Source organism: Platalea leucorodia, assembly GCF_965183815.1.
Source record: "Platalea leucorodia genome assembly, chromosome: 7".
Taxonomy (NCBI): Eukaryota; Metazoa; Chordata; class Aves; order Pelecaniformes; family Threskiornithidae; genus Platalea; species Platalea leucorodia.
In genome coordinates, this window is record NC_138829.1 from 68,580,618 (window position 1) to 68,595,093 (window position 14,476).

The 14,476-nt window shown below is 40.5% G+C and overlaps 1 protein-coding gene across 1 annotated transcript in view; it reads right to left on the minus strand.

The window, feature by feature from the left end:
* NELL1 (neural EGFL like 1) overlaps nucleotides 1-14,476 on the minus strand; it is a gene marked incomplete at its 5' end in the record, with an annotated part of 297,740 nt that overhangs the window by 242,806 nt on the left and 40,458 nt on the right. Inside the window, one exon of the mRNA XM_082317413.1 lies at nucleotides 12,859-13,029. Coding sequence (XP_082173539.1) covers nucleotides 12,859-13,029 — 171 coding nt within the window. The remainder of the gene's footprint in view (nucleotides 1-12,858; nucleotides 13,030-14,476) is intronic.

The following is a 14,476-nucleotide window of genomic DNA, read 5'->3' on the forward strand; positions in this document are numbered from 1 at the left end:
ATGTATCAAAAGTTTACACCTACAGTGGAGCTAGGCCTCTAGACTCACTTATTTAATGAAGAGACCTAAGTGTTTCTAGGGTGTGATTCATCCTATAATAAATGAATCACTCTCTGAAGGCCCCTCCAATGACTGCACAGGAGCCCTTGCTGACATCAGGGTGATTCATCAAAACAGATTTTTGCAATTCAAAACCTGATCCTCAAAACTGACATTCTCTTGCAACCGTTCATTACCGTGTATACATCCATCTGGATCCTCGAATCCTTTAAATAAACTGAAGGGTATGGAGAAGTCATACGAAATAACACACTGTTCATGACAGAGTCTTTCAGACAACACTCAACTTTTGTAATACAAGGTGTGAGGAGAGAGCGTGGTTCCCCCCATATTTTGCATCAGTCTCTCTCAATCTAATTTGCAGAGGTGTTGACCACCTTGACCATTGTTACCATCTCCAGCTGAGGCTGCAAAAACTCAGTACACCTGAAAAAGCAAACGTCAGGCCTCCTAACACAGCCCATTGTATAAGAACAACCAGCCACTTCAAAAAGTTTGTCCAACATGTTTTCTGAATCCCAGCTGCGTAAAGAAACTGATGATTATATCAGTCTCTAGCTTTAAGATACAATATTGGCATTTGTCTTTATGTCTATTCTTCTGACGGGATTAAGAACTGATTTTGAAAAGAAATACTAGGATACCTTTACATATTTCTCTTTCAACCCATTTTCTATATGCTTCCCCATGAAAACGTGTCAATACCAGCACGATTGGATTTTCTTGATAGTGTTTACAGATAGGATGCATTATTTGACGGACATTCAGCTCTGGAGCAACTTTAACTGAATTATTCATTCAGTTTCCAGTGTTCTGTTTCAGAAAAATAATCTTCCTGAGGGAAATTTTGATTTTTCGTGCTGTCTCCTCTGTCATAGTATAGGAGTTCCCAATCACTTAACAGAGGAAAGCAATTTAGATTAAAATCTCAGGTTTGAGGGAAGACTTCTGTTATTAAATTTTGAATATACAATAGTAACTGCCAACTATTTAATCAAAAGTTATTGTTCAGCTCTGGGAGAAAAAAATAGGAGGTGTCCAGTAATAGTATATGTTAGATAAAAGACTCAAGAGTATATGCTCAGTTTTTAAGTTCTCTTCAAACTCTGTCACCCAAACAATTTCATTCATTTTCCTGTATAATCACAGAGATAACGTGAATGTACTCCTCAGTTTAATTATTCCAACTACAAATCTAAATTTAAAAATAAAAATGTATCTAAATAAATCTCTACAAGCAATCTCTTTTTTTCATTCAAGAGAAATGCAAATTAACTTTCAAGACCCTCTAACAAACAGGAGGAAATTAAACAAACGCAAGTAAAGATGGTTAGAAGAGCATGTTTCACTCTCAGGTTAGGGGTTTATTCTCAACACATAAATTGAATAAGGACAAATTCACAGAGATATTATCTGCCTGCGTGGGGCTTCCTTTACAAAACGTGTTAGGCTTTTCAGTTTCCCACAAACTTATCAACGAATTTTAGCAGTAGTTCTTGGGAATTAAACTAAAACCAATCATTGTTATTGATTCAAAGTAGAGGACTGGACCCACTGAATGGTACGACATTAGTCACATGAAGGGCAGAAATGCACCTTTCTCAGAATACTACACCTGTACGGTATTTTTTGTCTGGAAATCCTGAGGTGAATTCAAACACCTGTACAAACAAGGTCCATATTATTAACTTTACTTTGCAAATGACAAAACAGATACAATGGTTCCTGATGATAACAGTCTTAAGAGTGTCTAAGCCCTAGGCTAACAGCCTGTCTACAAGGCTGTAGTGTTTACCCATCTTCATATAACAAACATAGCACTCCTGAAAGTGCAAGAAACCCAGAAAATAGTTTGACTCAGACTCTAGGCAGAAATAGAAATTTGGCCATTTGCTTAGGATTTTTAAGAGTTGTGGGGAAAAAAAAAATTACAACAAACTACAAGGTCAACTGTATCTTATGTGTGATGTACCCAGAGCACTTTGCACTTTACTGCACATGCACTAGCCATAATTTTTCAGACAGAAATGCAGGATTTCCAGTATCAAGCCAGCTAGTTTGATACCCAAATGGTTATTGCACACTTCAATTTTGGCAACTGTACTGCTTTTTGCTAGGACAGAGTTCATTTTCTTCAAGGCAGCTGGTATGGTGCTATGTTTTGGATTTGTGACGAAAACAGCGCTGATAACACACCCATGTTTTAGATAACGCTGAGCAGTGCTTGCAGAGTGGCCAGACCTTTTCTGTTTCTCAGACTGCCCCGCCAGTGAGCAGGCTGGGGGTACACACGAAGTTGGGAGGGGACACAGCCGGGACAGCTGACCCCAACTGACCGAAGGGATAGCCATGTCATATGATGTCATGCTCAGCAATACAAGTTGAGGGAAAGAAGAAAGAGGGGGGGACGTTTGGAGTTATGGCATTTGTCTTCCCAAGTAACCATTACATGAGATAAAACCCTGTTTTCTCTGGAAACAGCTAAACACCTGCCAGCCGACAGGAGGTAGCCAACAAATTCCTTATTTAGCTTTGCTTGTGCACACAGCTTTTGCTTTACCTATTAAACTGTCTTTATCTCAACTCACTTCCCCCACCACCACCTTCACCCTTTCGATTCTCTTCCCCATCCCACTGTGGGGGCAGCGGCTGTGTGGTGCTTAGCTGCCTACCAGCATTAAACCACAACAGCAACTTTTTTCTTTTAATATTGTTCCTGAAATTTCATTTTGACCTGGTAAACTTGAGGTAAATAGCATGTGGTTCATGGTCCTGGCGGTGCCCATAAAACTTGAACGTAATCGGCAGGTAGCAGAAGCACCAGAGGAATGTACTTGTCACTGTTTCTGGTGAAGATGCCAACTTTTACCACATTCAGCCCGCTTGGCTACAGTGGTGCTTAAGGCAGTGCCCGGGTCAAAAGAATGCCTCAGCTTAAGTGCTGAGGGAGATGTCATCTACATACACAGACTTTTCTTATAAAAATCAACATCCACAACTCATGAAGTAATGTGAATTTAGGTACTTATCTTTAACCATCTCAATATAGAGCTAAGAGCCACATAGTTCAAACACCACTTTCCAAATAAATATCTACTCACCAAAAGTATTTTGGCATCTTTTTACCACTTGTGAGCAACTATCGCTATCCAGGTACCAGAGCATAAAACACGTAGCAGTAGGGTTTTTCTATGATGCACACAAGTATCCTCTACAGACAAGGAGAAAAATGCACTTATAAATGAAGACAGCACTAAAACCCACAGGGTCAGTAAAAGACGCCCTTTAACCTCAGCGAGTTTTGAATCAGGTTCTACACCAGAACACTGAATAAAGCAAACTGTTAACAAGAAAGCTAAAAGCACAGCACTCTAATTTGTTACCATACCAAACATCATACCAAAAGCCCACCTCAGATGAACCAAATGTTCTGAGTACATCCCAGATGCCCAGTATCAGTAAACCAAGACAGCACAATTAAAAACAGATTCTAGAAATAAGAAGGAGAAATTAATTCAGTGGGTTCTTCCAATATCTTTTAAAAAGAATAAAAGCTCTTCTCCCGCAAACTAAACAAGAAGCCCTTAGAGTGAGACGGATATAAGATTAAAAAAAAACTATATTAAAGTATCTATGAAACAAGAAGTAAACAATTAAGCCTATCTTACATCAGAAAGCAAAAGGCTAAAAATGTGCATCATCATAACGGCACAAAGTAGCACTGGTACTTCAGGTCTTGCAGCAAAACTAACCCCAAAATAAAATTCTACCAGAACAAAGAGCTAAAACCATGGTTACACAGCTTATGTCATCTCCATTTTGTCATGGAGAAAAAAAGAAAAAAAAAAAAAGAGAATTCCAAGATTACCGTTGGTGTTTGTCACAAGACTTTTGTTGAGCGAGAGCTGGCAGTGCTGCAACTTTGCTTCTGTTACATCTACCTGCGTTACACAGGGACACGCCAGTCCCTGGCTCAAGATCTGTAGCACACGGGTCTTTGCAACTGGCAGTTACAGCAGAACCTGGAGCACAGTAGGCTCACAACTTAGAAAGAGCCCTTCCTCACACAATATATGCAGCCTTCCTCTTTTCTGTCTCATGCTACTCTCAACCGCAAAGTCACTCTACCTAATGCAGTAAGACAGGTACAACTGCAAGAAGAATCAGGCTTTTGGTTCCAACTCCTTTCTGCACTGCTACAAAAAATAAATTTAAAAGGAAGCCAGCCACAAGCAACCTCTCTACTAAACAGCTTTTTTCCCCCCCTCCAAAAAATCATCTGCTGAGAAGTTAATTGCCTTACAGTGTATCTTGTCACAGGATCGTCTCATCAAAGGGTTCATGTCATCACTAAATGATTTGTGTATCATCATAAAATAATCTCATCCATATTCCAGAGCCCATTTCCTTTCGTGACTGAAGGTAACGGCAAGCTGAGGACCACAGGCTTTGCTTGTTAACACCCTGCCTTCGCTGCCACGCTCCCGCCGGAGCCCTCCCGTTAGTCTTGTCTCAGCACTGTGCAACGGTGCTCAGCTCTCCCCGGAGCTGCCGCCACTCCTCCCCATTAGCCGATGTCCCTGTAACCCCACAGAGGGCCGATTCAGTCCGTGTTCCTCGGTTCTTACCGCAGGTTTGTCGGATAACCCAAATCTCCATTTTCCCATGGTATTTTTCAACTGCTTGGTGGCTTTGAAAGGTAACATTGCACTCTCTCCATAATAACTAATTGGCCATGACTGAGGAGGTGTATGAAACATACAGTAAACATAGAACAAGCCATTATATTGGTTCTAAAATTAAGTTTTGACAGAAACTGCCAGGCAGGCAGGCAGAAAAGCACTCTCCAGGGACAGCACTCAGGTTTGGAGCTCATTTCTCACAACATCTGACACACTCGGGAGGTGAAAGCATGGCTCAGCTGAAGTCAACGAGAGTTTTCACCGCAGACTTCACTGGGGCCAGGATTTCACCCCAGGGATACTGTACGGCACATCTTTCAGTCGAGTTTAAGGTAAGTGGCTGGCCTGACACAGAAAGATTCAGCTAGGGCTGAGGAAGTCCTTCCAGTCGCATTAGTTGACGCAGTATTAGCTATTTGCGTCCACTTTTGACATGCTGAAAGGTATGCCACTAAAATTGCAGCTCAATTAAGTAATGCAGCTTCTGTTGATTCTTTCATTACTGACTGGTCTCAGATGTGAAAACAACTTACAGGACTGGAAATTGCATGTTACCTTACTCCTATGCTGAGGATCAAACTAGCATCTTTCACCTTACTGCTCCTTCAATGTACCATTACATTGATAATACAGAACACAGCGACGGTTCTTCGTATCATTGAAACATTTAACTAGAAGCAGTGGCCATAATAAAGCAATAATAAAGCATAATAAAGCAAAATATTGGATGTTCTATTAAAAAAAAAAAAAAAAAAAACACCAACCAGCTCACTAAACATTTATCTGTGTAGAAACAGAGTACTTCCTCAACTCCCAGAAACACCTCACCTTCTGAAGCATGAGAGTGGACTGCCTTTGCCATTCTCTCAATTAGCGCATTTGCAAAGCAGCTCTCACCCCACGGCACAGAACCAGAAACTCAGTTGTGCCCACGCTCAGTACTGAGCCCGCTTGACCCTCTTACACGCTGCCGCAGGACCACCCAGCATAACGGAGGCCCGGATAGAGCTCTCCCACACACAGGTAAGGCTGCAAATACGCCAAGTGGCTCTGCACGACACGAAGTGCGAGAGGACACGGCACCACTGCTGCAGCAAGATCCGCGCCACCGCCTAACACCCCAGAGCCACACTCACAGCGTTTTCAAGCCTTGACACCTTCCACCTCTGAGCTCCCCACAGCCAAGGAACAAACGTGCCTGCTCCTGCAGCAGCCTGCCATTACAGCGTTGTCAGTTTACTCCGTCGCCAAATGGTGCAATGATGGGGACTGTCAGGTTTTGGGTAGCAATAAATGCAGTCAAGCAGTCTCCACTTCCCTGCAGTCAACTTGAGGATTTTGACAAGATCAGATTTCCAGAAAGAATTACCTTGTGGGAATTATTGCTGTTCTACATTGTCAAAGAAAGACTCCCCAAGTACTAAACCACTTCAGAAAACTCTGAGCTGGTTTCACAGACTTCAGCAGCCTCAGTCCTGTTTGCTCCATCGCCCTCTCACACCCCACAGCGCTCAGGAGGTTTCAGATCATTTGGAAATACTCTGTACTATTTGCTATGTGGAGACTCAGATATCAAGTCAGCTGCTTAAAAATTCAGAGGGGTTCTCATGTGCTCCTTGGCAAAGGTCCAATACTTATATAAAAGTATTTAACTAAAATTATACTACCTTTTTTCAATTCAGCTCCAGTATTACCCTATGCGACTTCCAGTTCTAAACTCCAGAGTTTAGCTAACCACTTCAAACGGAAGAGTTCATTTATGTTTTGGATCTCAGTTAATCTGCCTGGCTGGAGCAAGATAATTGTTTTTATAATCTGAAAGGAAAAAACCCAAAACATTTGCTCTAACTGGTTGATTCTCAAATTACCGTGATCACCTCTCTGTCCGTATGACCCTCATCAGCACTCCAATAAATGAAAAGAAAATAGAACCAAGTAACAGGAGATTTTCCCTGAAAAAAATCCATAGAAACAAATATCCAGATACATTTCAAACTATGCAGGCTAACTTTTCAGAGACTGTTCTTGTAAGTAAACCACCCCAATTTAAGGGTTTATTGCTCTGACATAAAAAAAAAAAAAAAAAACACACCAAAAAAAAAAAAACCAAACAAAAAAAACACGAAAAAAACCCCACACACCCAAATGTATACTGGACGAATGCAAAAAATATTTGAGAATGGCATCATACACCTATTCACACACTTTAGGAAATGACCACATCATTTGAGGCTTGCCGGCCTTGATTTAAGATTACTTCCTCTACTATTATCCATCCTCTCTCTCTGACACACTTATAGTATACAAATACAATGAATGCAAGATGCCAATGGTAAAGCATAACACATTATTCCTGCCCTGCTGAAGTCAGCAACCTGTCTATCAATATTTTCAATTCACTGGAAAGCACCACAAGTCCCCAGTTCTAAATTAGAAAAAAAAGGAAAACACTGTTAAGTCTATATTCAGCAGCAGTTGGCCTTGGCAGCTACCAAACCCTGGCTCCACAGGTCCCTAAAACTCAGAAGGGTGCCACAAGCTCCCATTCAAGACCCTTAACCGAACCCCCAGAGGCTGAATTCTACTCCTCAGTAACCAACATCAGCAGGACCTGGATCAGCTCCTGAAAGAAACCAAAGCAGATGCTGCTCCACTCCGAGCAGGAGCTGTGCGAGGCCTCTCTGCTGCAGCACAGTGCCCCCGGAACCTGTACTGACCGTAAGTGCTTGCTGCCTGCTAGGGGTGGTCAAAGGATCTAAGGCAGCCAGGCACAGGTACGGATTGTCATCATTTGTTTTCTACAGTACTTTTTCAGCACTTTCATAAATATTCATGGCCTTCGCCCAATTCTATCAATGTAGTATGCAAAAAAAAGTTCAACTGATTCATCTCGGATGAAAAAATAAATTTTCATTATAATTAGGGATAGGGTTAAGACATCATCATTCAGTCTTCAGTCACACCCGTACTACCATTCTGCTGATGCATTAGCCATTCAATGAAAAACCCTGGCTATTAAAAACTTCTTTAAAAAAAGAAAAATAAAAATAAAAAGTCTTTTGTCAAGTAGTGCTGAATGCATCCTGAACATTTCCTTGCAGCTTAACTACAATAACTGTAATGATACAGGCCTGACAGCAGCTGACGTGATACGCCAGCTGGAGATCTCTCTTATGCTAAAAAGTTTATAGCCTTTCTGCCAAACAAAAGGGACAATCGGTAGGTGAAAATTAACTTCCAATCCACAATACCACAGATCTGGAGTTGGGTGCACCTGTAATGCACAATTACAGCACTCTGCCCAAGTAACCATTTCCCTGACAGCTTCTGCTACAGCTTAAAGAGCAGAGAAGCAATCTGGGTCACAAAATCTTAGTCAAATGTTGAGAGCAAGTTACCTAGCTGCATAACACTGCCACCATGCCATCTCCTCTCTCAAGAGAAATTGTTTTACAGTAAGTAAAGCAGTGAATCCCTCTTTTAAATACATCCCTTAACCATCTTTAAATTTATTACATTTTAATTAAAGTCATAGGACTTCGTTTAGCTAAGTTAAAAACCTCAGGTTGGCAGCCAGAATATCTTATTTATAAGAACTCAGAGGTCTTAGATTCCCATATTTGGCTTATGTTGCTTTAATTTATTTATTTTTCCAATTAAAAAGTTCTCCCTGCTCATGCATTTTTTATTCCCTAATGCTCTATTCTATCAGGAGAAACATAAAAGAAGTAGACAACATGTTTTTTTCAGTTGGAGACTACTTCCTAGCCTGCTCCAGTTTTATAATCTATTCTCTTATGCTCTTACCAACGCCCTCCATCAAACAGCTAAGAGTATCCATCAAAAACACAGGCTGTATTCACAGTAAAAGGCACTCCAGCACGTATTTTCACTGGAAAGCATTAGTTTTTGCAGCAAAGTGCCTTTCTCCCTTTTACACCTGCAGACAGAGTTCAAGTAAAGGAATACTGATACTGTCTGAACAGGTGAGTACCTTGGTAGCAATATGGTTAATGGGAAATAAAACAATAAAAATCTAAAGCAAGCAGCCTCCAAGCCTACCTCCCTAGATTAATTAGACACACTGAGAACAATCTGGAATTCTTAAATAGTCAAAAATACATTTTGATACAGCACCTACCACCTCTTAAATCGCAGGCTCCGTGCTATTCCCTCACATTTAATAGTGTTAAGAGAAGAGTAACATTTTTCTGTGTTGTTACTGCGGTAGGGGGCAAGCATTGCAGTGGACAGCCAGGTACCAGGGGCAACATTACAGACTCTACAGCTGAAACGAGTTCCCAGTAAAGAGAAGACAAACACCAGCTCTTGTAGGACTACGACAGTCTCCTGGGGTTGCAAATCTCCTGACAATGCAGGTATGAACAGCAGGATCCTTCACCTCTTCTCCCCTAAGAGGCCAGATCTGGCACGGTGCATGGCAGAGTTTATTTCATTATATATTAACCCATTAATGCCATAGGTTATTTAAGGACCCTCTGGCAATGACACAGTTGCTCTAGCTCAACCTAAACACTCGCCAGAAAGCCCCTGATAACCCCCTTTTCCCTAGAGCAGGGGAGCACAGATCCTACACGTAACCAATATTTTGAAACAATTTGTTCGCCACTAGTGGACTCAGCATTGGAGACGCGAGGAAATTAACAGCAGCGTACTTAATTTCCATGTTACTTCCAGCACAGGTTTTACTTGTGCATCAGTTGTACATTCATAATTAATACAGTCTTTTCATTTTTCTAAGCTTTCTGAACCTTACTAGAATGTTAAAAGCACGTTAGCGAGTACACCTGCGGCTTAGTACGCCAGTTGTCCGAGATGTATCCCTGGCTAGAGGCTACTGCCTAGGCCCAGCACAAAGGCTCTCCAAGTCAGTGAGCAGAGTCCAGTGATATTCAACAGGTTTTTAGGCTGGACTCTGATGTATCTTCCTATGTCAGCAGCTCCAAGCTCCAGCATCAAACAGCTACAATTCTCACTCCTTGTTCTTGAAGGAGCAAGTAAGATGCATCAGGAGCTGATTTCAAAAGGACACGTACTCGAGCAAACATACCTCCTTTGATACCTATGCCTCCCCCACCATATTATATCTCATTAGAGCAGACGCAATTACACTGTTCTAAAGATGACTCTTAAAAGCACTAAAGGCTTTTACTAGTTCTCAAGTACTTTTCCCTAACCTATCCAGGTCTGAAAAACAAAGTCAAGTTTGAATTGAATCCAAAAGACAATCAAGTACCAAATGTCAAAGCAATTTTACGAATCAGAGTAATGTGGGTGATAAGGCTGGGAAGAATAAAAGTAGATTCAACTACCTGTTTACAAATTAAAAGTTTCATCTCCAATGCTTTCTGATCTACTGCAGTTTTTGGAGGCCAGAGACTAGCTTTGGGTATCAATACAAATACCGTAGCAAAATTAGGTTGTGGCTGGATACTTTTCCCAGTGCAAACACTTTCAGTGCACTCTCAGATACGGGTTAACTTTAATAACACTGCATTCACACATCAGTCACTCAGAATAGCCTTCCAAATGTGTAACATATTACCATAGCCCTAAACAAAAGGAGTAATGCATTTATACAAATTCATGTATATCTGCAAGGAAGCAATGTTGCAACCCTCCTAAAGAAATCCAGTAGGAATCCAAAGAATTAATTTTGTTGGTCAATTTTTTTTCCTTTTTGCTTTATTTTTTACAGGGGAAAGAACAGTAAGTAAAAAGCACAGAACTTCTTTAATTAGATAAGTACATTTCAAGCTAAATTCTTGTTCTGATGACATCGAATCTCTGCAGGAGGTGGGACAGGTAAGTCTACTGACTGCAGCCGTACTCTCTTTCTCCGTGACTTACTTGTTCAATTGAGTCTGCAGAAGTATCAGAACTCTGCTGACAGACGCTGACACCACATTAGCCTAAAAATGGTGACATTTACATTTAAAGTCTACAGCTCTGGATTCTGTGCATACTTTCAGCTGCAGCTTTCCTAACGCTGACATGAGGAAGGCTCAGGATTTTCCGTAGCGCTGAGAACAACGCCTCATTGGCTTGCTCTTCATTTTCACATCTTTTGACATTTATTGTAGTGTCATCGTGAAATGGTAGTGCAAAGAGGAACAAGATGGTGGCTCCTCTTCTGAGTGCAAAGATGTAGGGGGTTAAGACATAATAAAGGAAACTGTAACACCAACATTCACAAAATTCTCTAATTAACTGAACAGAGATGCCACAGCTGAGTCAGGAACTTCAAGACTTCCCTTTTTTTTTTTTTTCCTTCTTCCATTTAAACTTCTACTACAATCTGCCCTCAAGTCGTGCTTTCAAAACTATTCCCATTACTTTTCCACAGGCGTTGTCATAAACTACCACAAATTCACAGCTAAATAGAGGCATTTAGGTATAGGAACAGCCTTGAGATGTACCATCTTAAGGGAAACTCTTAGATGGATCATCCCTCTTTAGGGCTACCTGACAGAGACAGCTATACACATTTATCACCTCATATGACAGCACAGCTTATTCTGTAATTGTCTTTATCTATTGCTGCCTGTTGCTGGAAAGAAAATCAGGTCGCAACCATGACTCCATGCAGATCTCTTGTCCCTGGACAGACTTCTCCACCAGGCAGAATCCTTGTGCTGTCTTCCTTTCACATTGTGTGCAAGAAGGCAGCCAGCAAAACAATCTGCTAAAAAAGGGTATTCCTAAAACACATCTGCCTTTCATTAAAAAAAAAAAAAAAAAAGACACAAAAACACCCCACCAACACCACCAAACATAGGAGATAATGAAGAACCTGTCCCAAAAGCCAGTATGTCAATAAACAAACAAAAAAAGTATATTGTTGTAAGCAAAGAAATAACAGAAACAAATAATGGTAAGATAAATAAATCAGATGAGTGAAATGAAAACAATCTTTACGAATTGTAGATTTCACGCCTCAATGAAATTAAAATTGCTCTAAGCATTTAATTGCTTCTAGGGCCCAAATAAAAGGATTCAATAAGCAACCTTTCTTCAGATTAGATTTTTACTGTTGGTAGTTAACGCAGTTGCAGAAAATGGTTGTAACTTTCTTCTCAGAACAGTATCTCATAATTACTTTGGTCAAAATTAAAACTTTTTCAAATGTTCCCATACTGCATACTCCTATAATACTCATATAACTTTATTCTGCCCACCTGAACAGATTAAGACTTTAGAAAGAAATATCTGCTACCATCACCCTATCCATTTAAGTGCCACAATTCCAAAATGCATGTGCTGATCTTCTCACTGAAGGCAAAGGGTATTTTTATATTCATTTCAGCGCAAGAAGACACAAAAGTACGGGATCATTTTCCTCATACCTAAAGACTATTTTGAAGGTCTCAATTTCAAGTTTTCTGAGTTTCCTCATCAATCACTAAGTTAGCAAAAGCCAAAGTCGTCAATACATTGTGAGATCAAGTCCCAAGGGAAGAGAGATTCTAGGGAAGAGAGATTCTAGGTTTGCTGCTTTTTATTCCTTGAAATCCTGACAATCTGCCATCTTGCAGATTGCACAACTTTTAAAGTAAAAAAAAAAATGCAATGACAGACAGAATACCCTTCAGAAAATAAAAAGCACCAGTTCTAGACATGCAAAAAAGAGGCTTCCAGGTTTCTCAGAAGTTTCCGAGTGGGGCAGCAGGTGGAAAAATCAGTAAAAAGCGCATTGCTTGATTATGTAAAACAAAATTAAAATGCCTCTGAAACATCTATGTATTCTTCAAGTTTTCAGGTATGTTAAGTGAAGCAGCTCACAACAGACCAGACTGCACACCAATCTATCACACTTCAATGCAATCACAGTCAAACATAACATCAGCTAGTGCCTAACCTACAGAGATGCATTTAATACTCCCCAGTCAGCAATCAACCTTTTCCATATTTGTTCATAATCACAATGAATCGTTTCATTTTAATGCTTTGTTTTTCTTTTCTTATCCCACGGCAGTTTACCATGCTTTTTAAATTAGATACTTAAAAAAAAATTTCGCCTTTTCTGATTTTACTCCTGTGTGTAAGTGGAGAGCATTTTTTAAAGAAATATAAATTACTGAACATATTTTCTTACCTGTTGCAGTCCACGTGGAGCAGAAGGTGGGACGCGCTAAGGGACACAGCAATCTTGTGCCACTGTCCATCTGCCAGACGGTACGGGAACACCTCTGTTCTTGACTTCCCATTAAACCTGTAGTGATATCTAATCTCATCCCGTAGGCCACTGCTCTCCAGTTCAAAATAGCTGCATTTAAAACACGAAGAAGAATCAGTTCCATTTTTTGGTTTATTCATTGCTTCTGTTGCTTTCTTCTTAACTCATAGACTTCTTTAAGCAAACACCACATGGAAGGTCAGAATCTAAAGAGGTTACTCAGCATGGATTAGCTACTAGTTCATTTTTCAAAAGAGGCAAACACTATACATTCAGTGCATTACAAAAATAGCAATACCATTTACGTGAAAACAGCTCCCGTTCAAAACACCATTTGAGAGTCCTGGAAACCGAGGCCCTCTTTTTACCCATGGAACAGGCTAAGCTACAAGCAAACGATACTTATTCTTTTCACCAACATGTTTTGTATGAACGCAAGATTTGTAGGACATGCAAAAATAAAGAACTGTACATATCATTACCAGTAAACAAACAAAAAGCCATTAAGGTAAGAAAGCGCCAGGTAATCATTAAATTTGTATTTACTATTTGCAAATTGACTTTTTAAAAAACTGTTTACTTTTAGGACTCCCCTACATGCAATTGCGCTTAACTCCTTTTCTGACTTTTATTGTTACAGCTATAATTGCTCAGCTTTACAAGGGAACCAAACCTCCTGGCTAGATTAGGTGTCTCAACACCTGGCATGCACAATCAAAACCTTCAGTTGTCACCAGAGAACAGTCATAGGAGAGCTAACCAAGTACGGCTATTAACTGGCTTCATGCCGGCGGGAGGAGCCATTCTTCCTCTAGGGTGAATTTATCCCTTACAGGTGGTAGCACATTGACAGGGTGAACAGTGAAGCCTTCCCTTGGACCTCAGATCACACAGAGTACTTGCAGCACATCAAATCAAGGCTCTCTTTTTCCTGCTAAAATGAAGCCCTGGATATAGAAAGGAGGAGATGCAGACCTCCTTTTATAGTAGAAATAACTCAACAACTAGGTGCAGATGTTAGGTTGTCCAGCTAGTCCCTGCGCACATCTACCTCCACAGCATCACATTTTTCCCTGCTGGACAATGCCAATTTAACATGGCAGTTGAAAGATGGGTGCTAGTTTGGGGTAAAAAAACAAAAAAAAAAAACAATTACAGTAGTGAAATCCGCTTCCAAAAAATAAATGCAACACAAAAAAAAAAGTATCCAGGTGCCAATTTTCATTTTCACACAAGCCTTTTACACTGCTCGGCTATACACAGACCTTAGTAGCCAGTGGGCACAAGCATGACATGAGGTATGTGCACTTCATCAAGAACAGCTCTTACCAGTGAAATGCAGGCTTTTTAGAACATAACTGAAAAACAGAGTTCTTTGGGAGGAACTTATGAGATAAAAAGCTAGCTGGGAATCTGTGCAAAAGATCGCAACAGACCGGGAAGGAGAAGACCAAGACAATAAATCTTGACCAAAAGAGAAACTCGAAGCCTCCTCCATCCTGCCAAAGCCTTGCCATTACATTTTTCATGCAACATA